The sequence below is a fragment of the Babylonia areolata genome, chromosome 31, assembly GCF_041734735.1.
Source record: "Babylonia areolata isolate BAREFJ2019XMU chromosome 31, ASM4173473v1, whole genome shotgun sequence".
In the NCBI taxonomy this organism is placed as follows: domain Eukaryota; kingdom Metazoa; phylum Mollusca; class Gastropoda; order Neogastropoda; family Buccinidae; genus Babylonia; species Babylonia areolata.
Genome location: NC_134906.1, coordinates 3198939 through 3226347, shown reverse-complemented (window position 1 = coordinate 3226347; position 27409 = coordinate 3198939). Strand labels below are relative to the sequence as shown.

The 27409-nt window shown below is 42.4% G+C and overlaps 1 protein-coding gene across 1 annotated transcript in view; it reads right to left on the bottom strand.

Moving 5' to 3' along the window:
- Positions 1 to 24642, bottom strand: part of LOC143275749 (uncharacterized) — a 36220-nt gene extending 11578 nt beyond the window's left edge. Inside the window, exons 1-9 of the mRNA XM_076580026.1 lie at positions 24575 to 24642; positions 18944 to 19079; positions 18015 to 18075; positions 13623 to 14839; positions 11834 to 12058; positions 9879 to 10028; positions 8031 to 8219; positions 2819 to 2947; positions 420 to 600 (exon numbers count right to left, since the gene is read on the bottom strand). Coding sequence (XP_076436141.1) covers positions 420 to 600; positions 2819 to 2947; positions 8031 to 8219; positions 9879 to 10028; positions 11834 to 12058; positions 13623 to 14839; positions 18015 to 18075; positions 18944 to 19048 — 2257 coding nt within the window. The 5' untranslated portion in view covers positions 19049 to 19079; positions 24575 to 24642. The remainder of the gene's footprint in view (positions 1 to 419; positions 601 to 2818; positions 2948 to 8030; positions 8220 to 9878; positions 10029 to 11833; positions 12059 to 13622; positions 14840 to 18014; positions 18076 to 18943; positions 19080 to 24574) is intronic.
- Between the last annotated feature and the right edge of the window lie 2767 nt (positions 24643 to 27409).

Sequence of the window (27409 nt, the reverse complement as noted above, 5' to 3'; positions counted from 1 at the left end):
AAAGCAATGTTGACATTCTTGCAACATACACACACACCCAACTCGCACACAAACACAACACACACAGTGACAATGATCCTTGTAGATGCATTTCTTGTGAAGAGAGAGACACAGAGAGAGGGGATGAGAGAGAGTGTATGTGTGCATGTGTGTGCGTGTGGTGTGTGTGCGTGGTGTGTGTGTGTGTGTGGGTAGATGTGCAATGCGGTTTGGCTGACTGAAATGGAAAAATCTGTATATTTGTATATAGCTATTTCCATTTGGTGCCATTTAATTTATCTTTTTATTTTCTATTCATTTTATTTGTTTGTTGTTTTCTTCTTATGTTGGACATGTGCTGCTGCCAAAAAGAAAATCTCAGTACCAAAGTATAGACAATAAAGTTTGTGTATTGTATTGTATTGTATTGTGACACACACCTTCCAGAGGCTTGACCCCCTTGTAGATGATCTCAAAGTAGTCTGGCAGACTCTCCGGCTGGCTGTGGAGGCGGGGTCCCTGCACAATGTCGGCGATGGTCTCGGCATCCAGACGGGCCTGGATGTTGGTGTAGGCCGCCACCTGGGCTTCCTTGCGTGGCCTCCCTCGCCCCTGACCCACCTGTGTGGCCACAGAGCGGGGGTGTGTGTGATTGACTGATATGGTTACTTACACAGCGCCTATCCTCGGTCGGAAACCAAGCTCTAAGCGCTTTACAAACACGGGGGTCGTTTGCACAACAGGCTGCCTGCCTGGGTAGAGCCGACTGATGGCTGCCACTGGGCGCTCATCATTCGTTTCCTGTGTCATTCAATCAGATTTCAGGCACGCACACATGCACACTCAGACAGACATGTAACATTTTACGTGTATGACCGCTTTGTTTATTTACCCGGCCATGTAGGCAGCCATACTCCGTTTTCAGGAGGTGTGTGTGGGGGGGGGGGGTGCATGCTGGGTATGTTCTTGTTTCCATAAACCACCAAATGCTGACATGAATTACAGGATCTTTAACACGCGTATTTGATCTTCTGCGTGCGTATACACACGAAGGGGGTTCAGGCACTGGCATGTCTGCACATATGTTTGACCTGGGAGATCGGAAAAATCTCCACCCTTTACCCACTAGGCGCCGTCACCGATGGGGTGTCTTAAAAAAAAAAAAATCATTATATATGTGTGTGTGTGTGTGTGTGTGTGCATGTGTGTATGTGTGTATTTTTTTTAAATACATACTTTTTTGTGTGTGCTGAGGTATCTGTGTTGTGTTGCTGCAGTGTTCTGAAGTGTGGTGGATTGTTATTGTGAACTCAACTGTGTGCTGTGCTGCTGTCGTGTGTACTGAACTATGTGTTGTACTGCTATTGTGTAATGCGTAGAGTACTGAAGTATGTGTTGTATTCATCTCGTACTGAACTATGCGTTGAACTGTTGTAGTGCACTGAACAATATGTTGTACTATCACAGTGTACAAAACTATCTGTTTTAAAACATTTCTAGCAGTTCCTAAAACTGCTCTTGGGACTGCTTGCAAGATGGATGGAAACGCGCATTCCCATTTACAATAACATCAGTATCAGTATCAGCAGCTCAAGCAGGCGTCACTGCATTCGGTCAAATCCATATATGCTACACCCCATCAGCCAAGCAGATGCCTGACCAGCAGCGTAACCCAATGCGCTTAGTCAGGCCTTGAGAAAAAAATAAAAAAATAAAAAAACAATAGCATCAAGCAGAAGACACGCATGCACAAACAAAAGAACTTACATGGCAGCTCAGCAACTAACAGGTAGACTAACATCAGCAGAGAAGAAGAAGCAGAAAAGAAGGAGGAGGGGAAGAAAAGAAGAAGACGAAGAAGAAGAAAAGAAAAAGAAGAATGAAAGAAAAGAAGAAGACGACAAAGAAGAAAAAAACCCAAGGAACGATACCAGCCACACTAACCTGCAGAAGAAGAGGAAGAAAGAAGGAGAAGAAAATTAAAAGAAGAAGAAGAAGATGATGAAAAGAAGAAGGGGAAGAAGAAGAAGAAGCAGAAGAAGAAAAGAAGAAGAAGAAGAAAAGAAGAAGAGAGAGACAGAGAGAGAGAGATAGAAGAAGAAGAAGAAGAAGAAGAAGAAAAGAAGAAGAAGAAGAGAGAGACAGAGAGAGAAGAAGAAGAAGAAGAAAAGAAGAAGAAGAAGAGAGAGACAGAGAGAGAGAGAGAGAAGAAGAAGAAGAAGAAGAAGAAGAAGAAGAGAGAGACAGACAGAGAGAAGAAGAAGAAGAAGAAGAAGAAGAAGAAGAAGAAGAAGAAGAAGACGAAGAAGAAGAAGTAGAAAAGAAGATAAAGAAGAGCGAGACAGACAGAGAGAAGAAGAAGAAGAAGAGAGAGACAGACAGAGAGAAGAAGAAGAAGAAGAAGAAGAAGAAGAAGAAGAAGAAGAAGAAGAAGAGAGAGAGAGAGAGAGAGAGAGAGAGAGAGAGAGAGAGAGAGAGAAGAAGAAGAAGAAGAAGAAGAAGAAGAAGAAGAGAGAGAGAGAGAGAGAGAGAAGAAGAAGAGAGAGAGAGAGAGAGAGAGAGAGACAGAGACAGAGAGAGAGAGAGAGAGAGAGAGAGAGAGAAGAAGAAGAGAGAGAGAGAGAGAGAGAGAGAGAGAGAGAAGAAGAAGAAGAAGAAGAGAGAGAGAGAGAGAGAGAGAGAGAGAGAGAGAAGAAGAAGAAGAAGAAGAGAGAGAGAGAGAGAGAGAGAGAGAGAGAGAGAAGAAGAAGAAGAAGAAGAAGAAGAAGAAGAAGAAGAAGAAGAAGAAGAAGAAGAAGAAGAAGAAGAAACCCCAGGATCGGACACCAGCCGCACTGACCTGCACACCATCGTAGTAGATCTCACAGATGAGGTCCAGATCCGGGTCCCCCTTATAGGGCTGGGTGTAGAAGCGACGGGCGTGGCTGGGGTCCACGGCCCGGAACAGAGCCGTCACACTGATGCCCACCTGCCAGGTAAACAGCACAGGTAAACAACATGATGTCATTATTACAGACCCGTCACACTGATGCCCACCTGCCAGGTAAACAACATGATGTCATTATTACAGAGCCGTCACACTGATGCCCACCTGCCAGGTAAACAACACCTTGTCATTATTATAGAGCCGTCACACTGATGCCCACCTGCCAGGTAAACAACACAGGTAAACAACACCTTGACATTATTATAGAGCCGTCACACTGATGCCCACCTGCCAGGTAAACAGCAGAGGTAAACAACATGATGTCATTATTATAGAGCCGTCACACTGATGCCCACCTGCCAGGTAAACAACACAGGTACACAACATGATGTCATTATTATAGACCCGTCACACTGATGCCCACCTGCCAGGTAAACAGCACAGGTAAACAACACCTTATCATTATATACAGAGCCGTCACACTGATGCCCACCTGCCAGGTAAACAACACAGGTAAACAACACCTTGTCATTATACAGACATCGTTATCAATATCATTCAGCCGTCACACTGATGCCCACCTGCCAGGTAAACAACACAGGTAAAGAACATGCTGTCATTATCACAGAGCCGTTATTATCAATATCACAGAGCCGTCACACTGATCCCCACCCACTAGTAAACAACACCTTGTCATTATTATCATTATAGAACGCACCTGCCAGGTAAACAATACATTGTCATTGTCATTATCATAGAGCCATCACACTGATCCCTACCTGTCCGGTAAACAATACATTGTCATTGTCATTATCATAGAGCCATCACACTGACCCCTTCCTGCCAGGTAAACAATACATTGTCATTGTCATTACCATAGAGACGTCACAATCATCCCTACCTGCCAGGTAAACAATACATTGTCATTGTCATTATCATAGAGCCGTCACACTGATCCCTACCTGCCAGGTAAACAATACATTGTCATTGTCATTATCATAGAGCCATCACACTGATCCCTACCTGTCCGGTAAACAATACATTGTCATTGTCATTATCATAGAGCCGTCACACTGATGCCTACCTGTCAGGTAAACAATACATTGTCATTGTCATTATCATAGAGCTGTCACACTGATCCCTACCTGTCAGGTAAACAATACATTGTCACTGTCATTATCATAGAGCCATCATACTGATCCCTACCTGTCAGGTAAACAATGCATTGGCATCGTCATTATCCTAGTGCCGTCACACTGACCCCTATCTGTCACTTTCAGATTAAAAAACTCACATGGTCATACTGCCTGGGACATGCAGGTGTTAAGGGAAATGAGCGAGCTGACAGACTTGCTGTTAACGCAACACCAACGAGCGGCCTACATCTAGGAAAATCGGAAATCCTCAGGAAAGTCAAAGAATACCAAAAAGAACAGGTACAAGGCCATCACACCATCGATCGCCTCAAAGAAATAGAAGCAGAGAGAGGGAGCGGCTGCAAGTCTAACATGAAAGGTAGAGCACGATGCTTTGCAAATCAAACAAATATCGGCATCATTTCCAAACCAACATTGCGCAAATTTCTTCAAAACGGGACAGAGTCTCTGTGGGCCTTTCCAAATACAATAGACTGAGCAACACACTAGACGCCACGTTCTTGGCATCAGAGATCTTTTCCCATCCCTCTTGCGGCCAGTCAGTGGCGGCTGTGTGTCCAAACCAACATTGCGCAAATTTCTTCAAAACGGGACAGAGTCTCTGTGGGCCTTTCCAAATACAATAGACTGAGCAACACACTAGACGCCACGTTCTTGGCATCAGAGATCTTTTCCCATCCCTCTTGCGGCCAGTCAGTGGCGGCTGTGTGTGTTTGTGTGTATGTGTGGGTCTGTGCTTTTGAGTGCGTTTGTGAATGCGCGAGAGTGAAAGTGTACACAAGTGTCAGGAGAGATATGTGTACGTGTGTGTGTGTGTGTGTGTGTGTGTGTGTGTGTGTGAGGGGAGGTGGGAGTGCAGGGGGAGGTGGGGTAGAGGATGAGGTATGTGAGTGTATGCATGCCTACACTGTGGGAGCAACAGGATATTGGAACGTATATATATATATATATATATATATATATATATATATATATATATCTTTGTATGTACGTGTGTGGGGTTGGGGGTGGGAGATATGGGCGTATGTGTGTGTGCTTGTACAAGTAAGTGTTCATCTTTGTGAGTGTGTGTTTGTGTGTGTGTGCCGTGGAAGCTGCGATACGTAGACTAGAAATGAGTGTGTGGAGGAGGGGGCAGAGGAGGTGCAAGGTAATGTGTGTGTGTGTGTGTGTGTGTTGGAGCTCATGTACGTTTATATGTATTTGACTGTGCTTTCATATGTGCTTGTACAAGTAAGTGTTCATCTCTGTGAGTGTGTGTTTGTGTGTGTGTGTGCCGTGGAAGCTGCGATACTTAGACTAGAAATGAGTGTGTGGAGGAGGGGGGTAGAGGAGGTGCACGGTAATGCGTGTGTGTGTGTGTGTGTGTGTGTGTGTGTGTTGGAGCTCATGTACGTTTATGTATTTGACTGTGCTTTCATATATGTGAAACTGCATGTTTGGTGCATTTCTGTTATGCATGTGTGGGTGTATGTGTGAATGTGTGTCTTCATATTTTACATTTATTCGCTTATTTATCACCATTGTTGTCTTATTTATTTATGTTTTATTATTATCACTTTATTAGTATTACTAATATTATTACTACTACCTTTTTCTATATTATAATTATTATCTATTTATTTATTTATTTATTTATTTATGCAAGCTTATCTATTATTTATTCCCCCGGGTTTTTTTTTGGTTTTTTTTTGGTTTTTTTTGTTTGTTTGTTTTTGGTTTTTTGGTTTTTTTCTCAAGGCCTGACTAAGCGCGTTGGGTTACGCTGCTGGTCAGGCATCTGCTTGGCAGATGTGGTGTAGCGTATATGGTTTTGTCCGAACGCAGTGACGCCTCCTTGAGCTACTGAAACTGAAACTGTCAGGCAAACAATACATTGTCAATGTCATTATCATAGAGCTGTCAAACAGATCCCTACCTGTCAGGTAAACAACACATTGGCATCGTCATTATCCTAGTGCCGTCACACTGACCCCTACCTGTCAGGTAAACAATACACTGTCATTGTCATTATCATAGAGCCGTCAAACAGATCCCTACCTGTCAGGTAAGCAACACACTGTCACTGTCAGAGAGCCGTCACACTGATCCTTACCTACCTGGTAAACAATACATTGTCATCATCATAATTATAGAGGTTACCTGCGAGGTAAAAAACTTGTAATTATCATTATCACTGAACCATCACACTGATCCCTACCTGCCAGGTAAACACGTTATTATCTTAAGTACAGATCCGTCAAATTGATCCCCACCGACCAGTCGTCATCATTATTATAGAGCTGTCAAACTGATCCCTACCTGACACATGAACAACATGTCATTATCATTACCACAGAGCCGTCAAACTGATCCCTACCTGACACATAAACGACATGTCATTATCATTACCATAGAGCCGTCAAACTGATCCCTACCTGACACATGAACAACATGTCATTATCATTACCACAGAGCCGTCAAACTGATCCCGACCTGACACATGAACAACATGTCATTATCATTACCACAGAGCCATCAAACTGATCCCTACCTGACACATGAACAACATGTCATTATCATTACCACAGAGCCGTCAAACTGATCCCTACCTGACACATGAACAACATGTCATTATCATTACCACAGAGCCGTCAAACTGATCCCTGCCTGACACATGAACAACATGTCATTATCATTACCACAGAGCCGTCAAACTGATCCCTGCCTGACACATGAACAACATGTCATTATCATTACCACAGAGCCGTCAAACTGATCCCTACCTGACACATGAACAACATGTCATTATCATTATCACAGAACCGTCAAACTGATCCCGACCTGACACATGAACAACATGTCATTACCATTACCATAGAGCCGTCAAACTGATCCCGACCTGACACATGAACAACATGTCATTACCATTACCACAGAGCCGTCAAACTGATCCCGACGTGACACATGAACAACATGTCATTATCATTACCACAGAGCCGTCAAACTGATCCTGACCTGACAGCTAAAGAACATGTCATTATCATTATCACAGAGTCATCACACTGATCCCTAATTACCAGCCAAACAACACATCCTCATTATTATTACTGATATTTACATAGTGTGAATCTTCAGCCGGAGACCAAACTCTTTATTCTTGACCCAGTGCTTTACAAAGATTGATGGCTGGCTGGTTTATCAAAATAACTGGTGAATTTATCTAACAGATCATCTGTTTACTTATTTATCATGTACTGTTTTAATTGTTAACTGTTCTCAAATACGTAAAATATTCTTAAAATGTCAACGTCAATCCATGTGAACTCTTTGAATGCTTAAACATGTGCACGCCTTTAAAGTGCGTATCCTATGTTTGCATTCTGGTGCTACTTAACCAGCACGGCAATTTGTCTTGGAGAGATAATAATAATAACAAGAGAGGCAAGGCCTTCAAGACTCACTTGTGATAAATTAAGTCCCCTAGCATTAATTACAGAGTAATTTCCCTTTTTTACTATCTGCACCAAAACGCTTGCAAAATAAATAAAACTTCCATGCTTAGCAAAAGAAGTTCCTGTTTGAACAAAAAATGATAATAATGACTCCTCTTGTTGTTGTGTCAGAATAAGAGGTCAAAGTGCCAAGTTTAGAGAATACAAAAAATATAAATATAACAGTAAATGCAGTTTGCATATAATTAGGCTTCTTTTTTTAATTTTTTTTTGGTGCCCATCCCAGAGGTGCAATATTGTTTTAAACAAGATGACTGGAAAGAACTGAATTTTTCCTATTTTTATGCCTAATTTGGTGTCAACTGACAAAGTATTTGCAGATAAAATGTCAATGTTAAAGTTTACCACAGACACACAGACACACGGACACACACACACACACACACACAGACAACTGAACACCGGGTTAAAACATAGACTCACTTTGTTTACACAAGTGAGTCAATAAAGTGAACTGCACAGGACACAACCCACCTTGAAACACAGGACATCGAAGCGCGAAGCCATGGCGACGCCGGGCTCAGCGGTGCCAGTCTTTCCCATCTCCTTCACCAACATCATCATCTTGTCCGACAGGGGGAAGTTGCGCTCTGCCACCTGAGACTCCGACACGGCGGCTGTTCGGATCTTCTCCGACGTCTCCATCTCGGCCGCTTGCTTTTGCTGAGCAACAGAACAGGAGCTTGACAGAACGGAACTTGCTCAAAGTCAGTCATCTTGTCTTTGTGTAAAATTCAATCCAGGGCTTCTAAGTTAAAATCCTTGGTGGTCAAAGGAAGTCACTTGTAACTCCAGGGGAGTCCCAAACTACCTTCAGAGGGTCGCTGTACGTAGGAGACATGAGGATGAAGGCATTGGCTGTCTGTCTGAGGTGATGATGTCTCTTCTTAGTTCGTGGGCTGCGACTCAAACAATCACTCATACACACGAGTGGGCTTTTACCATTTTTAACCCCGCCGTGTCGGCAGTCATACTCCATTTTTGGGAGGGCGTATGTTGGACATGCTCTTGTTTCCGTAACCCACCGAATGCTAACATGGTTCACAAGATCTTCAACGATCACATTCAATCTTTTGCATGTGGAAACACACAATGGGGGGTTCCGGCACAAGCAAGTCTGCACATCTGTTGACCTACATTCTTAACATTTTGTTTCCTCCATCCTCTTTCTTTTTACATTTTCTCTCTTGTTCGTAGTCTGAGTTAGGATGTTGCCTCATGTAAAGTTTACTGTATCATTAAATAAAGTTTCATTTCTTTTTCTTTAATTCATGCCTCTGAGTGTTTATCGATTTGTGTGAATCCCACAGTAGTGTACAACCATCACTCCTCCTTACCAGCCCTGGGTTTGTGGGTATGTTACAGTGTGTTGTTTAATCTCTTCTTAGAAAGGATAATGCAGGAGGCACTGGAAAACCATGAGACTTCTATCTCCATTGGTGGCAGACTAATATGCAACCTCCAGTTTGCTGATGATATAGATCTGATGGGGGGAATGAACGAAGAACTGCAGGAACTTACCAACAGACTTGTTGATAGAGCGGGTGCTTACGGAATGGAGGTCAGCACAGAGAAATCCAAAACCATGGTAAACAGTGCGTGAACATGGCCCATGCCACTATTTTCATGAACGGAGAACAACTGGAAGATGTCGGGGAACTTCAAATATCTAGGAGCAACCCTGACAAAAGATGGAAGCAGCAAAGCAGAAATAAGAATTCGCATTGGCACAGCCACTGCAGCCATGACCAAACTGAACAGAGTGTGGAAAAGTAACATCCGATTCTCCACAAAATTCAAACTCTACAAAGCCCTGGTAATCTCCATTGTACTGTATGGTTGCGAGACATGGACACTGATGGCCGAAACTGAAAGGAAGATCCAGGCCTTCGAGAACAAATGCCTAAGGAAGCTCCTTCAAATTCCCTGGATCGAGCACAGGACCAATGAATATGTACGGAGCAGAATTAAGAACCTTCCTGGACCTCAGGAACCTCTCCTTTCAACTGTGAAGAGACGCAAGCTGATATGGTTTGGGCACAACACTCGACACACCAGTCTGTCCAAAACAATCATGCAAGGCAACATCAAGGGCGGGAGAAGGAAAGGAAGACAGCGGAAGAACTGGCATGAGAACATCAAACAATGGACCGGACTCCATACACGTGAGCTGCTGCAGGCGGCTGCTGACAGAGACAGATGGAGAAGGGAGGTTGCGTCTGTGGTCCTCAGGTTTCCCCCAACGACTAGTCGTTATGGGCCTGAGGTGAGGTGAGGTGAGGTGACAGTGAGACTCTGTGAAGAGGACGGACACATACTCACGCAGAGGAAGGAGCGGAAGGACTGGAAGTCGGCCTCACTTTGGTGCTGCACCTCCTCCCTCAGCGCCTCCTTCCCACAGTCTTCCAGCTTCAGGATGTCGTCCACTGACGTGCTGCGCAGGATCTCCACTGCTCGCTGGAAACAGTCATGCTGCACACACACACACACACACATCATAGATATCACATTACACACGCACAATCACACACACACATCATAGATATCACATCACACACACACACACATCATAGATATCACATTACACACACACACACATATCACATCACACACACACAATCACAAACACATACATCACACAGACACACACACACACACTCACGCACACAGATACATACACACACAGTGACAAGTCACACACACACACACACACACACACACACACACACACACACACACACACCCAGACACACACTCACACAGACATCACACACAAATACACAACACACACACACGGATATAATCATTTTACGCCTGCTAATATGTACATATTTTTTTTGCTAATATATATATATATATTTTTTTTTAATTTCCAATTTTGATTATACAATTACAACTGACATAAATACATATGTAAATATACATACGTAGGAAAAGAAAAGGGTATATAAAGGAAAAAAAGAAAAGAAAAAAAAATAACATACATAATCATATAGTGAGGTCAGGTACTGCGATATGTAAATAGATCATTTGAATATGTCACCAAATACAAGAGAAAAACATCCATTCTGTTCAGTTTGTATTAAAAAAAACCAAACAAACCCATTCTCCTTCCACCACATTATCTCCACCGCTTGCTGAAAACAGGCATGCAGCACACACACACGCACACACAGACTACAAAGATTCATACCCACATATCATTTTGCTCATTTTGTGATAAATAAACCCATTCCCAACCTCCCCTACCCCCTACCCCTATATCCCCAACTCCTTCATTCATATTTTCTTTTGTCATCAGACCCATAGAATCCAGAATCAATTCTCTGTGCAAATGAGTGCGTTTGTAAAGCACTTAAGACTTGGTCCCTGACAGATGATAGGCGCAATACAAGTATACCAACAATCACGCCCACTCCTAAACAAGTATACCAACAATCACGCGACCACTCCTAAACAAGTATACCAACAATCACGCTCACTCCTAAACAAGTATACCAACAATCACGCCCACTCCTAAACAACCATACCAACAATCACGCCCACTTCTAAACAAGTATATATCAACAGTCATGTCCAGTCCTATACAAGTATACCAACAATCATGCCCACTCCTAAACAAGTATACCAACAATCACGTCCAGTCCTAAACAAGTATATCAACAATCACATCCAGTCCTATACAAGTATATATCAACAGTCTAGCCCAGTCCTATACGAGTACATATCAACGATCACGTCCAGTCACATACCAATAATCATGTCCAGTCCTGTACAAGAAAACCCAACAACCACGTCCAGTCCTATACAAGTATACCAACAACCACATCCAGTCCTATACAAGTATACCAACAACCACGTCCAGTCCTATACAAGTATACCAACACAAGTATACCAACAACCACGTCCAGTCCTATACAAGTATACCAACAACCACATCCAGTCCTATACAAGTATACCAACAACCACATCCAGTCCTTTACAAGTATACCAACAACCACATCCAGTCCTATACAAGTATACCAACACAAGTATACCAACAACCACGCCCAGTCCTTTACAAGTATACCAACAACCACATCCAGTCCTATACAAGTATACCAACACAAGTATACCAACAACCACGTCCAGTCCTTTACAAGTATACCAACAACCACGTCCAGTCCTTTACAAGTATACCAACACAAGTATACCAACAACCACATCCAGTCCTATACAAGTATACCAACAACCACATCCAGTCCCATACAAGTATACCAACAACCACGCCCGCTCACCTTGACAGCCTTCTTGCTCAGGCCCAGGCCCCGGGTGAGGAAGAACCCGCCCAGGGTGAGCACCCCGGTGAAGAGCGGCTTTGTGACGAAGATGAGCTCCTCAGCCTCAAAGTCCAGGCGCAGGTTGAGGCGGCTGGCCGACAGGGCGTTGCTCAGGGTTTGGATGCCGTTCACCCTGTCCGGGCAGGTGACAAAGAACTCCACAAACTGGGCCACACGGTTGGCCTGTTGAGCAGGGGGAAAAGGAGGATGAGAAAATCTGGTGTTTGTATTTTTTTTTCTCTCTCGGCTATAATGATGTCTTGTTTCAATGAACGTGCTTACGGTGAAATAGAACAACACCTGTTTCTCCTGGCGAAAATGATTTCTATTCAATAAACGGGTTTGCTGTGAAACAGTTTCTCCTGGCGAAAATGATTTCTATTCAATAAACGGGTTTGCTGTGAAACAGAAGAACATTCGTTTCTCCTGGTTAAAATAATGACGGTTTAATAAACCTGTTTGCTATGAAACAAGAAGAATACCTGTTTCTCCTGGCTAAAATGACTTCTATTCAATAAACTGGTTTGCTGTGAAACAGAAGAACATCTGTTTCTCCTGGCTAAAATGACTTCTATTCAATAAGCCCATTTGCTGTGAAACAGAAGAAACCATTTCTCCTGGCTAAAATGACTTCTATTCAATAAACCTGTTTGCTGTGAAACAGAATAACATGTTTCTCCTGGCTAAAATGACTTCTATTCAATAAACCGGTTTGCTGTGAAACAGAAGAAACCATTTCTCCTGGCTCAAATGACTTCTATTCACTTCTGTTCAATAAACCTTTCTGCTGTCATTGCTAAGAAAAACTTCAAAATAATCCTTTGTAAAAAAACAAAAACAAAAAAAAACCCAAAAAAACCCAAAAAACACAAAGATGTCTTGAGAATAGCAAAAGCTGTATGCAAAGTGGACACCAACATTCACACAGAGATTACATCAAGACCAACACTCACACAGACAATACCTTCATCAACACAATACACACAGTGATTATACCCACACCAACACACACACACAGATTATACCTACACCAACACACGCACACAAGATTATACCTACACCAACACACACACAGATTACACCAACACCAATACATGCACACAGATTATACCTACACCAACACACACACACACACAATCATACCTACACCAACATACACACACACACACACGCACAGATTATACCTACACCAACACACACACACACACACACACACACAGATTATACCCACACCAACACACACACAGAGATTACACCAAACACACACACACACACAGAAATTATACCTACACCAACACGCACACACACACACACAGATTATACCTACACCAACACACAAACAGAGATTACACCAACACCAACACATGCACACAGATTATACCTACATTTACACACACACACAGATTACACCATCACATGCACACAGATTATACCTACACCAACACACACACACACACACACACACACAAAGATTATACCTACACCAACGCACACACACACAAATTATACCAACATCAACACACACACAGACATTTTACACCCACACCAAAACACACACAGATTATACCTATATCAACATACACACAGATTATACCTACACCAACACATACACACAATATTATACCTACACCAACACACACACACACACACACAGAGCTTACACTGATCACACACACACACAAACACACACACACAGATTACAACTACACCACCACACACACTGACGATTGATTCCCTGGCACCTCACCTCTTCACTGTATGAAGCACTGCCAGTGCCATGCTTCCTCTGCCGAGCTGTGTCCACCAGGTCCATCAGGGAGGTGGGCTTGACCACCCCGCCCCTGCCCCCTCTCTGGCTCCCCCCCTTCCCTTTAGCCCCCACAGCCCCGGGCCCCCCGGCCCCTGCTGTCACCATGCCCATGATGTTGTCCGAGATGGACTTCACCTGCGTGGCCGAAGGCCCCACCCCAGTGCTCTCCCCTCCCCCTCGACCTCTGGTGGTGCCTGGCCCACTGCCGCCCCCCCTCTGGCCACCTCGCACCTGGGTGGAGTTGTTGTTCTGCGGCCTGAAGCTGTTACCGCTGTAACCCTGGTTCCCTCCTCCCCCCCCACCACCGCCGCCACGCCCCATCTGCTTGTTGGCGCTCCCGCCTCTGAAGTTCCCACCCTGACCTTGGTAGTTCCCACCTTGACCCCTCCCTCGACCCCGGCTCCCCGGAAACCTGCCGGGAGCCAGGCCCCGCGCCGGACCCCTTCCGCCGGCCTGATGACCCCCACGATTCTGACCTCTTCCGCTGGCCTGCCCCGTCGCCCCTCGAGAGCCCTGCATACCTCGGCCCCTCGACTGACCTTGACCCCTTCCTTGTCCTCGACCCTGACCCCTCTGACCTCCGCTGAATGATGACCCACCATCCATGCCAAAGTAGTTTCCTCCCCCCCCACCACCACTCTGGCCAAAGTCCCAGCCGACCTGCTGCTCGCCGTAACCATAGTTCTCGTAGCCATAGTCCTGATCGAAGCCCCCACCACCCATGTTGTATCCCCCACTCTGATCGTAACCTCCGTTGTTTTGGTGGTACCCCCCACCACCCTGATTATACACCCCACCACCCTGACCGTAACCCCCACCATCCTGACTGAACCCCCCACCACCCTGACCGTAACCCCCACCACCCTGATTATACCCACCACCCTGACCGTAACCCCCACCACCCTGATTATACCCCCCACCACCCTGACCGTAACCCCCATCATCCGGATTGAACCCCCCACCACCCTGACCGTACCCTTCTTCCTCGCCGTACCCGTAATCGTAACCGCCAGACTGCTGTTTGAAGCCTGAAAAACGGACGTTGGGATAGCCCGAGTCCTGGCCCGAGTAGCCGGCAGAGCTGGGATAGGTTCCCGACAACGTCTTCAGCCGGTCAATCGTCCTGGTTATTCCGCCTTGAGGGCCGTCCATCCCTGTCACGAAAATTAGAGTTGTATAACAGGTCTTTGGTACACATAAGAAAAACAACAACAACAACAACAAAAAACCAACAAAAAACCAACAACAACAGCATGCACATGGCAAAGCAGATCATACTCCCTCATCTCTGAGCAAACCTGAGCAAAGGGAGTCAAGGGCTGCCTATGCTGCTGCTGATCAGAATAATATCGTAATGTATTTTGTGATGTATTACTCTATTGTCACAACTGATTTCTCTGTGTGAAATCTGGGTTGCTCTCCATTGTGATAGCGTACTACAAAGCCAAACACCTTTCTTCCTGCCTGCAAATGTATTCGGTTTCTTATCAAAGTGGATTTTCCTGCATAATTTTGCCAGGGACAACCTTTCAGTTGCCGTGGGTTCTTTTACGAGTACTTTGTTCATGCTGCTTTAGGGACCTGGGTTCATCATCTCATCTCAATGACAAGCATTCAGATCACCACTGAAGGTCTAGTGGAGGCGGGGGAGGGGGAGAAAATACTGTCAAGCGTAGGATTAAAACCAGTAAGCTCAGATTCTCTCACTTCCCAGGTGGACACGTTTCCACAAGACATACACTCCACAGCATCTTCAACGTTAAAAACACAACAACCGCTTCACTTTTTTTTTTTGGGGGGGGGAACCAAGAAATCTATGAATGAACTTTGGCAAAATGCCTCCTTTCACCAGAAATATTGAACTTTCCATCATCTGAGTCCAGACATATTCTGCCTTTTCTTGTCGTAAAGCCAAATTGCATTTGCAATACCACTTCATTATCTTGCATTTGACATTACAGTATTTCATTATTTTGCATTTGACACTATGATATTTCATTATCTTGCATTTGACATTATGATATTTCATTACCTTGCATTTGACATTATGATATTTCATTACCTTGCATCTGACATTATATTTCATTATCTTGCATTTGACATTATGATATTTCATTACCTTGCATTTGACATTATGACACTAATGGAAACAGAACTCCACACAAAAAAGACAGACAGAAATACAAATGTAACTAGGGAATCAATTCAAGGCCTTGGCAACAAGCACACAATATTTTGCAAGCGTTCTGCATGAAGAAAACTGTGCAGGTGGCTTTAAACCCTCTGTGATAAAACGGAAATTTGATGAAAATATCTTATCTCTTCCCCCGAAAGTCAAAACCAGAATCAGTAGCATTTAGCTACCTTGATGAATACAACTTTTGGAATGATGTGCTTAGACGAACCCCTGAATTCAAAAATGAAAAATGAAGTCCTTGAACACAGCACTCTCATCCATGAAGCGCAGCTGAAATATGAGCAAGTAAAACTCAAGAGTGGCTCCTCAACACATAAACATTGGGCATGAAACTTCTAGCAGCGTAACATTTAAAAGTACACAAAACAAAGGAAGGAAACAGTTTAACAGAGTTTCTACCGGGTCTTCTTCTTCTTCTTCTGTGTTCGTGGGCTGCAACTCCCACGTTCACTCGCATGTACACGAGTGGGCTTTTACGTGTATGACCGTTTTTACCCCGCCATGTAGGCAGCCATACTCCGCTTTCGAGGGTGTGCATGCTGGGTATGTTCTTGTTTCCATAACCCACCAAACGCTGACATGGATTACAGGATCTTTAACGTGCGTATTTGATCTTCTGCATGCATTTACACACGAAGGGGGTTCAGGCACTAGCAGGTCTGCACATATGTTGACCTGGGATATCGGAAAAATCTCCACCCTTTACCCACCAGGCGCCGTCACTGTGATTCGACCCTCAGATTGAAAGTCCAACGCTTTAACCACTCGGCTATTGCGCCCGTCACTCTACAGGGTCAAAACGTCAAACACTGAAATAGTTCCATCCCACTCCTATCTAACTTTGGATGCTGGCTTTGCTTTCAGCATTATGTTGACTGGCCACAAGTATCACTGCTCATTTGTGCATGAAAGAACCAGCTGGTTACTCTGCAATCAACTGACTTACTCATGAGAACTATGCATGTTTTTTGCTTAGTTATGTGTAGTACAGTAAACTGATCATTTTTTAAACTCTTTCTAGGTCACACACACACACACACATGTATATGTATATATATATATATATATATATATATATATATATATATATATATATATATATATATATATATATATATATAGACACACACACACACAGATAGATAGATATCCTCCTCCTTTATCATTATAAAAACAAAGCTGTCCCATCATCAGCACCGTTATATGTACACATAATCATGTATTATTCATAATGAAAATTAAAATACAAATGCTTCTTGGACATTTAGAACCCCAAGGCCTATTTTAACAAAAACAACATGAAAAAAACAACAACAACACATTAATGCAACATCACTGCAGTAAAGCTTGTACTAGAAAAATCCTCACTGCTTCTGTTAGTATTACTATTTTCACTCACCATTATGGCACCCTTATGCATAACGTGAATGGGTCAAAGAAATAAACGCTGCCTTTTCAGTCTGAAATGTTCGGTGTAAAAAATGTGCGCACAAACAAATGAGCCATGTCTCCAAAGAACCACAAGCTGTTCGCCTTTTGATGTTTCCCTCTATCCTTCATGTAGGCGTGTGTGTAGTTACGTTTTGGTGTGTGTGTGTATTTAACATTGATGTAATGTTAGACGGGCGCAATAGCCGAGTGGTTAAAGCGTTGGACTGTCAATCTGAGGGTCCCGGGTTTGAATCACGGTGACGGCGCCTGGTGGGTAAAGGGTGGAGATTTTTACGATTTCCCAGGTCAACATATTGTGCAGACCTGCTAGTGCCTGAACCCCCTTCGTGTGTAGATGCAAGCAGAAGATCAAATACGCACGTTAAAGATCCTGTAATCCATATCAGCGTTCGGTGGGTTATGGAAACAAGAACATACCCAGCATGCACACCCCCGAAAACGGAGTATGGCTGCCTACATGGCAGGGTAAAAACGGTCATACACGTAAAAGCCCACTCGTGTGCATACGAGTGAACGCAGAAGAAGAAGATGTAATGTTATATGTCAACAAAAGTGTTTTTGTAAAGCACCGAGAGCAGATTTCTGGATAGTGTGCTATATAAGTGTCCATTATTATTATTATCATTATAAGGCGGAGTTAATTCACTTCACTTTTCCACCAAAACAAACAGTGTACATACCCATCTGAGGTGATCCACTTCCATACATGCCCTGGGCACCTCCTCCTCGGCTGAAGTCATCCTAGATGCAAACCATATACCCATCAGCCATCTTAATACTGAATCTCTCAAAAATAAATGTTGAAAAATAAAACATACCCCCTAACCCCACCAAAAAAAAACCCCAAAACAGTATCTCAAAACACATACGAAAACATTAACAAGAACTTATTAGCACTGCTGATTAAAATTTGTCCTGGGAATGAACACATTAAGGCATAAACATTTTTTTTCTTTCGTCAGTGTTTACGATAAAATATTATCTTGGAAGAGAATGCAGTCATTCATTCAATCTAATCAGTTCCTCATTTATTTGCTTATTTATCATCATTGTTGTCTTTTTTATTTATTTATTTATTTTATTATTATTATTATAATTATTATTATTATTTTTTTTTTTTTTTTTTTTTTTAGTTGACTTCATCAAGTTTTTGCGCCTTATACATATTATTATTAGTAGTAGTAGTTCTTTTTTTTTTTTTATGTATTTATCTATTATTTATTCACCTTTTTTTTTTCTTTCTTTTTTTTCTCAAGGCCTGACTAAGAGCATTGGGTTACGTTGCTGGTCAGGCATCTGCTTGGCAGATGTGGTGTAGCGTATATGGATTTGTCCGAAGGCAGTGACGCCTCCTTGAGCTACTGAAACTGAAACTGAAACCTCATCAGTGTTTCTGATAAAACATCATCTTGGCTCCTTTGTCCTGATTAAAAATAAGCTGAAGGGGAGGATTCTCATGCTACCTTATGTCTGCTCTGCACATGCTCACATGCAAAGCTGGGTCCAGATGCAAGTGACAAAAAAAAAATGAAAACACACAACTGGAAACAGTTATTTCTCACAACAATCTGCCCATACAGATTATGAAGACATATCATCCCACACTCACTTGACTGTAATCAGGCCAAGCGCCAGCGGTCGCTGGCACCTTTGGGGTCACCGGGTCGTTACCGTATCCCTGGCCGCCAGTGGCATTGAAATAGCTCCGCTTCATGGTGCCTTGTCAGCTGACACGGTGGCACCGCCTGAATCCCACAGGAGAACACCCCACATTAGCCACAGGACTGACACCACGCTTATACTTCACACGGGAACACTGTGTCAGTATTTTCTGGATACCTAAGTCTTGTCAGTATTTGTAATCTAAGACTGAATTAAGTTTTACAATATATATATATATATATAAATACAATAATACATATATCTTAAAAAAGGCCGAATCACCTTATCAGTATTGTATGCTGAAACTGTAAGTTTTACAGAAATAAACACACACACACACACACACACATATATATATTTATCTCTCTCTATATATACATATACATACATACATACATACATATATATATATATATATATATATTTTTTTTTTTTTTAAGGCCTAATCAATCAAGTATGATCAATGTCTTGCAGAAACAAGAACAAATGAAAGGAAAGTATGGTCTGTGAAATGATTTCAGATTTACAGTTTACGCTGCTGTTGTATAGTAATGCTGAGGAACAAAATCACTGGATGAAATAATAAGGTCGTAGAACTGAACTGATTTTATAATAGCATAATTTTGTAAAAACCCTGGTTGAAATAAACAGTTCTACTGAATTTTACTACCTGACATAAGCTTGGATTCAAAGATGATTTACAGGTATTCCAATAAAAGGAAGTTACTTTGCGCTTCATGCATTCTTCTTTATAACTAGATGATTTAAATTATCTTAAGTGATTATTATTTCAAAAATGTATTTCAATTGTTATCAGTATCCGGAAACCATCATTAGAACAATATGAAAACAGCATACTAACCTGAAAGAATGTGAATGCTATTATTCAATAGAGGATTTTTTTTTCACCTCATTTCCATTTGTGCAGTTTGGAAACAAAACCAAAACCAGTTTATTTTTAGACTCGAGCCAGACAAAACACATTTTACACTTATCCTTTTTACTCCATTGGTACTTTTATAAACTATGATTATTTTTCTGAGTGCGTGTGTGTGTGTGGGTGCATGTGTATGCACGTGTGTGAGCATGCGTGCATGTATGATACATACCAACCTGAATTTGTGAAAAATGTGCTTATAGCTATAAGTGTGTACATGCTTCTGTGTGTCAGTGCTGCACAAACATAAAGTGTACTTGACAGACAGCAACACACATAAAATGCAATAATCACACACAGCTGTGTGCACAAAAACCACAGCAGACAATGGCTCTCTTGAAGCAGAATGCAAATGAATCACAGACAATATACACACTTTCTCAGATTCTGCAAGCAAACAAAACGTTTGCATCACAATCACAATGGTCCATTCATTTTGCAGCTTGAAATGAATCCCTGCAATGGTAAGCGTTCACTTCAGTAATGACTGCCGTTGGCAGCAATGAAAAATTGCAACCAACATAGAAACTGGACAATATAAGAGGCAATCTCAAGGGTAAAAGCAGTACCAAAAAAAAAAAAAAAAAAAAAAAAAAAAAGGAGCCTATGGAGTAAAGTACTCTTACACTCAAGCACTTTTTTGAAATAGTTACTGCACCTTTTCCGTAAAGACATTTTTCCACCTTCCAAACTTCTAAGCAAATGTTGTGAGACAAGTTGCTTGAAATCTGAAGACAGGTGGAATATCTTTCTCAGAAAAGGTTGAACTATCATCAAAATTCGAACGTGGTTGCTTGGAAATAGCTGTACAATCCAGTTGCTTAACACTCTGCAGTCACTGTGATGTGGCGGCATTGTGCTCAATGGTGACAAGCTCATGTTTTTCAGTACCTTACAGTCTTTACGTGTGTGTGTGTGTGTGTGTGTGTTACTGTGTATCATCTGTATGTGTGTGTGTGTGTGTGTGTGTGTGTGTGCGCGCGCGCGCACGCGCATTTCATTTTACTTACACATACCATTCATTTGTTGGATATTTTTATTTACAAGAATATATTGTTATGCAATACCCTATTGTCTAAACATGTGTGCATGTGTGTGTGTGTGTGTGTGTGTGTGTGTGTGTGTGTGTGTGTGTGTTGGGTGTTTTAGTCTATTGTCAGCTATTGTGAATTCTTATTTGACTAGTTTTAATTTTTTTTAATTTTTATGTTGCACATGTCGACCGATAAAGTGTTTTTGACTGATTGATTGACTGAACTGTTCATGAAGAACACCACCATAGAAGCATTTTCTCACAGTCAAGGAATATGATAACAAAAACAAATAAGTAAATACTGTATATCGGCATCAAGTCAGTCAACAGGATGATACCAGCTACTGCCAAGCAACCTGCCCAGATCAATACTACACAGCAGCAAGACATGTAGTATGCACAGCGCAACACCAATGTTTCACAGTAATCCAGCAGTCTCTGGAAAGTCTCCATAAACTTTATCTATTGCTGGCAGCATATACAACTCTCAAAGGTGGATGACACACACCTGTCATAACCACTCTATGGTATAAAGAAAATTAAAATAACCAAACAGCTGAAAACATGCCCTGTAATGTAATTCAACCTGATTTATCAATTACAGGCTCACTAACTCCCACAGACATTGACTGACAGAGCATACTTTGAAGGATTTGAGGGCAGTACAAATAGGAGTTTGTATTATACTCCATGTTTGGTGTTACATATACTTACCATGTCAAACTGATGCAAACTAGGCCTATCGGTTTGCTCTGCTTGGCCAAATTTCGCACGGCTAACAGTGAAAAGACGAGCGGTCTTGCCCAGTCCGCTCTTAGCCAATCAAACGCCTCTAAAAGCTATAAGCGCTGAATCATTCCTTTGGCCAAGCCTCTCCATGCCATCTTGTCAGGTTTACACTCTGTCTCGTCTTGCGCTTTTTTTGGCTATTAAGCGTATTCATCTGAACTCTTCAGCAGAACGGGAGGAATCGGTGCAGACAGCTGTCTTTTGCGTTGCGTTTCCATTGGCATTTACAGTTGTGTTGACTGCAAGCACGGCACCCACATGCTACACTGACCTCTGAAATGTCAGAAGAGAAAGACACACACAGTGTCACCGTTCATCCTCCAACAATCCAGAGTTCTGAAGCTTCCCTGTGGTTTGACTGTTGGGTGTCCATCCCTTACCCTGGTTGTTATAAGTTTGAGTATTTTTTGGACCTGTACTTATTTCTGTCTTTATACATTTCTGTGCCTGTCTATGTGCATGTAGTTCTGTATATTTTCCTGTTTCCTCTATCTCTCCTTCTCTCTTCTGCCCAGTGACCCTGGCCAGTGAAAACTATAAGCCAGAAACACCGACACAATGAACACACAATATTAAAACAATGACACAATGACCACAGAGTGACACACTATCAAAACAATGACACAGTCTACACATACAATAATAATAATCATTATTTATACAGCACCTTTTTTAAGCCAGCAGTTCAAGACTAGGTTTATGGAGACCTGTACCAGACTGCCACAAAAAAACACCAAGGGTCCATTTACCTTTCAGCACAGAGAGCGTCAAGATGTCAACACTCCCTTTGCCTGCCTGCTATGTTTTCCCCCTTGCCTTCACCAATTCAGCAGAGACACAGAGGACCACTTTGCTTCTTGAACTCCCCGCAGAGCTGTCTCCTTCACTGTGGTTCGACCCGCACGAGGCGTTACAACAGTGAAGAAGGTAACAAATTGCAATACACACAACCTTCTTTAGTCAGTACGGCAGAGCTCCTCATAAAAAAAAAGAAAAAAAAAAGAAACAATTATTCTGCAACAAATCTTATCATTATTATTTACTGTTATTTTTATATATTTATTTATTAACTTTTTTTAAAACATACAAGTGATGTAAAATAAATGTACAATATGTTACACTTACAAAAGGAGTGTAATTTTCAATACCCAAAAAATGTTTCAGAGCAAATTAGACAGAACACTACCAGGAAAACATCATATTCTGCAGTTCCGGAATGCTAAACAGTAGGGATGTCAGAACTGGGTCATGTCATACCTAACAACCTAAGGCCTGATCCTCTGACCTACTTTGCACAAAAGGTGTTTTGTTTTGTGCATCTCAGTATTATATTGTTAGTGTTACTCAACCTCCATTACTTGTCAAAACTGGCAATTTCCATGACACTGTTGTAAAATTTCCCCCATCAGTTGTATGACAAATCTGAAGACACTTTGGAAGATCAACGTAACATGGGATGTTTTAAATCAGCACTTCTTAACAAAGCATACTTAACACAAAAAGAAGCCTGTTAGCTGTTTTAAACCCCTCAACTGCAGAATCAATGTGCAACACATGTCATACAACACTGTTCACTGTCTTTAACCCTTTTACTATGGTGTCAATGTACAACACACGTCATACAACACACAGGTGCTTGTGCTGTGTTGACGAATGCTGTACATTCAAATACCACACACTTTTCATTTTGCTCAGCTCTGCAGCGAAGTTGTCTTCCATCAAAAATAATGAATTTACCTTTCTGGGTGTGGGATGGTGGTGAAGTGTGTGTGGGTGTGTGACAGTGAATAAAAGGGTTGAGGTGCCCTGTGACCCATTTGTGTGTGTGTGCATGTACACATGCACATACCCACTCATCTGGTATGTCTTGTAAATAAACTGTGTGTATGATCAAGTGAATGTGTGTATGTGTGTGTGTGTGTGTGTGTGTGCATATGTGTGTGTGTGTATGTGTGTGTGTGTGTGTGTGTGTGTGTGTGTGTGTGTGTGTGTGTGTCATTTGTTGCTTTTGGCAACTTCAGGGGAAAAAAATTTAAGTTACTATACATGATACACTTAGTTACAAACTGAAGAAGAAGAAGAAGAAGAAGAAGAAGAAAGAGCAATTTTCATTACAATTAGGCAAAAGATAAGTGGTCTGGACTTTTTGGTATTACAATGGCTGGAGAAAAAAACATTCACACTCATTCCAGTGAACCCCACACCACTCCATGACATGCATAGCAACTCAATGCCTCTTCCCATCGGTTTTTTGTTTTTGATGTGTGTGTGTGTGTGTGTGTGTGTGTGTGTGTGTGTGTGTGTGTGTGTGACTTTAGGTGTAAAGTCATAAAAGAAGTGAGCATCCACTTATTTTCATTTGTGGGAAATCAGTTCTATGGTCTGTTGATTTGGAATGAAGGTGGTCCTGTTCTGCATGATATTCTTGGCATAACTGAAGGAATTTTTTTTAATTTTTTTTTTTTTATCGTCTTTGTTTACTACAAAAAAGAAAAGTGGGGAGGGATGGGGGGAGACCGAAGTAAGTATAAGCTACTGAGCAAAATGATATTTCTATTCACACAGGCCGGAAAAGGTGATGGGGATGGGGAATCTAACCTTTCTCTCGAACGATCGAAGTGGTATTGACAATGTTTCATTCTTGACTGTGAAAGAGAATAAAATAAATACTGAAATAGGCGTCTGGAAGATCTATCGACCAATCTTTGGGAACGATCAAGACAGAAGCAACTGTCACTTTCCTAAGTTAACTGCAATGCATACTTCACCAAGCTGATAAAAAAGGGATAATTATATGGCCAGGTTTAACCGAGCGTTACCTGAGACTCAACAATTTGCATTTTGTGGCGTCTTCGTTTTTAGCAGCATGCGACTTCGAAGCCTGCAGACAATTTGAGGAAGTGACGTCACATATTATGATTGCGCTGCACTTGCTCGAGTCATGTAAAGAAAAGTCGGCTTGGAATGCGGAGTCTCAAAGAAAACCGCTGTCCAACACGCGCCTTTTTTACACCACATCCCTGTATCATCCAGACCCTAGAGATACAGACACGGGCAGTTTTGTCACGGAAATAATTTGAGCAAACACTCCTAAAGACGCATTCATGAAATGGATGAGCCTCTACTTTCTCATGGTCCTAGTCTTCCAACTCAGTTATGCTGAGGATGGGAGAAGTAATAGCTGGAGTAGTAGCAGTAGTTGTTGTTATGGTGGTGGTGATGTTAGATTATTTATTTATTTGCTCAAAGAATGCGGTATTAATGTAAGGGAAGAAACCCCCTATCCCTGTGACAAAATCTGAAAAGTCCCCAAATGGGTGAATTATCTCCCATATTCTCTCTCTCTCTCTCTCTCTCTCTCTCTCTCTCTCTCTCTCTCTCTCTCTCTCAGTCTGCCTCTGTCGCTCTCAGGCTCACTGCGACTTTTTTTGGATCTGTTTATTTGTACTGTGTCCCCTTGTCCGAAGACCGGGCTTTATTCCCGAATGGGCAGTCAAACATTGTCATGTAATTGTCTCAAAGTTTTTCACACACACTGGCACACCGTGACACACACACACACACACACACACACACACACACGGCACACACTACACACACACACACACACACACACACACACACACACACACACACACACACACACACAGCGGCACACGCACACTGGCGGCATACACTCGTATGTCTCAGGGAATATTCAAGAAATTCTAACGCCCATAATTATGTCCTCATAATTACGTACGATATTATACATCCCCACTCTCCGGCGGCCAAGAAGGATCCAGCACGGTCAGCCTTCGTGGTCAGTGATGGTTCCCAAAGACCGACTACCCCCACCCCCCTACCCCCACCCCCCATTCCCCCCCTCCCATCCCCCACCCCTCACTGAGCCCCCCTCCCCACTCTTTGTTACATAGAGCCAGTGCAGTTTTCCCTCCCAGTTAGAGAGTCATAGTCAGACCCTTACAAAAACTTAGAATGACTATCAGTCCCATTGCAATGGAAAAACCATTGATCACACGGCTCTTACTTTGCCCATGCGGTTGGCTCAACTGTGTCAATCTGTGATTTAAGCTGAGTGTTGGGGCCTTATGCTAGTATATCTCAGTATACGTAAATACACACACACGCGCGCGCGCGCGCGCGCACACACACACACACACACAGAGTCAGGTAGACAGACACTCCACCCCCCCCCCCCCTCCTTACACATGCCCTGACACAGGTCGCATGGCACGTGCAAACATCCCATTACACAATATCCACATATATATATATATATATATATATATATATATATATATATATATATATATATATGGGACAATAGTTCTGCTGTTGGAAAAAGGTGTAGTTTCCAGCAAAGCTTTAAACAGACGGAGTGACCTGCCCATGGATAACGTCAAGCATAGTATAAAAGTATATTGCCCATTGTCATACAAAGAAATAAGCAATATACTAGAAAGAGACTTTTATAGGTGCTTGAATTCAAGTCTAAAACCTCGTCATTTGACTCTCTCAGACTTTGGTCCGATTCGCAGACCAATTCTGAGCTTAGCTCTCAGACTATTATCAAATTCATTACGGACCAAGTATTGTTCTAATGTCAAGTGTATATGCTTTAATAACCTGACAATTGAGCATATAATTTTTCACTGTAGCTTGATGAAGCCTTTTGTACACGAAAGTGTGTCTTCACGAGTGACTGAGAACGTTGATGTTTTTGACTTTTTGCATTCATTATCAGTTGTTTCGCTTGTTAGTTTAACGACTTCTCTTTTACGAAGTCCTTTAAGTAATTTCCTGTAACTGTATTTAGAGGGGTGTTTTTTTGTTTGTTTGTTTGTTTTGTTTTTCTTTCAAATTTCACCCACATTTTTACCCTCATTTGCCCAGTTTCCCCCAACCCTCCATTCATCCACATCTCCCACCCCTTCTAACCGATAATACTCAGATGTATTCATAAATACTTTTACAAAATGTCTTCAATCACCGATATGTGTGACGGGACATTAAACAAAATTCCTTCCTTCCTTTAAACAGACAACAAGAACAAACAAACTTCGTACACAATGTCACAGAGGCTGATTGACTGACTGATTGACAGGGATACCTATATAGTGCTAATCCTCGGTCAGAGACCAGACTCGCTCTAAGAGCTTTACAAACATGGCGTCATTTGCACACACAACAGGCTGTCTACCTTGGCGGAGCCGACAGTGAGAGCTGCCTATAGTCGCTCATCAAGCGTTTTCTGTGTCATTCATTTAGGTTTCAGTCACACACACACACACACACACACACACACACACACACACACACGCACACAGATATACACACACACGCGCACGCACACACACACACACACACTGTTGTGTTGCCAGCGGTTTCTTTTATGTGCGCTTAGTGTATGATACACGCGGGACCTCGGTTTATTGTCTCATCCGATTGACTAGCGTCCAGACCACCAATTAAAAGGTCTAGTGGAATGGGGAGTGGGGAGAGTGGGGGGTCGGGAGAAGGGGGTGTGGGGGGGTGGATTCAACCAATAGTTCCATTCGGGGTAAACTTTGTAAGAGAAGGATTAAATTATGTGACCAGGATGTTTTGAAACAAGGTTTGAGACAATGTTGTTTTGAAGACAAGGTTTGAAA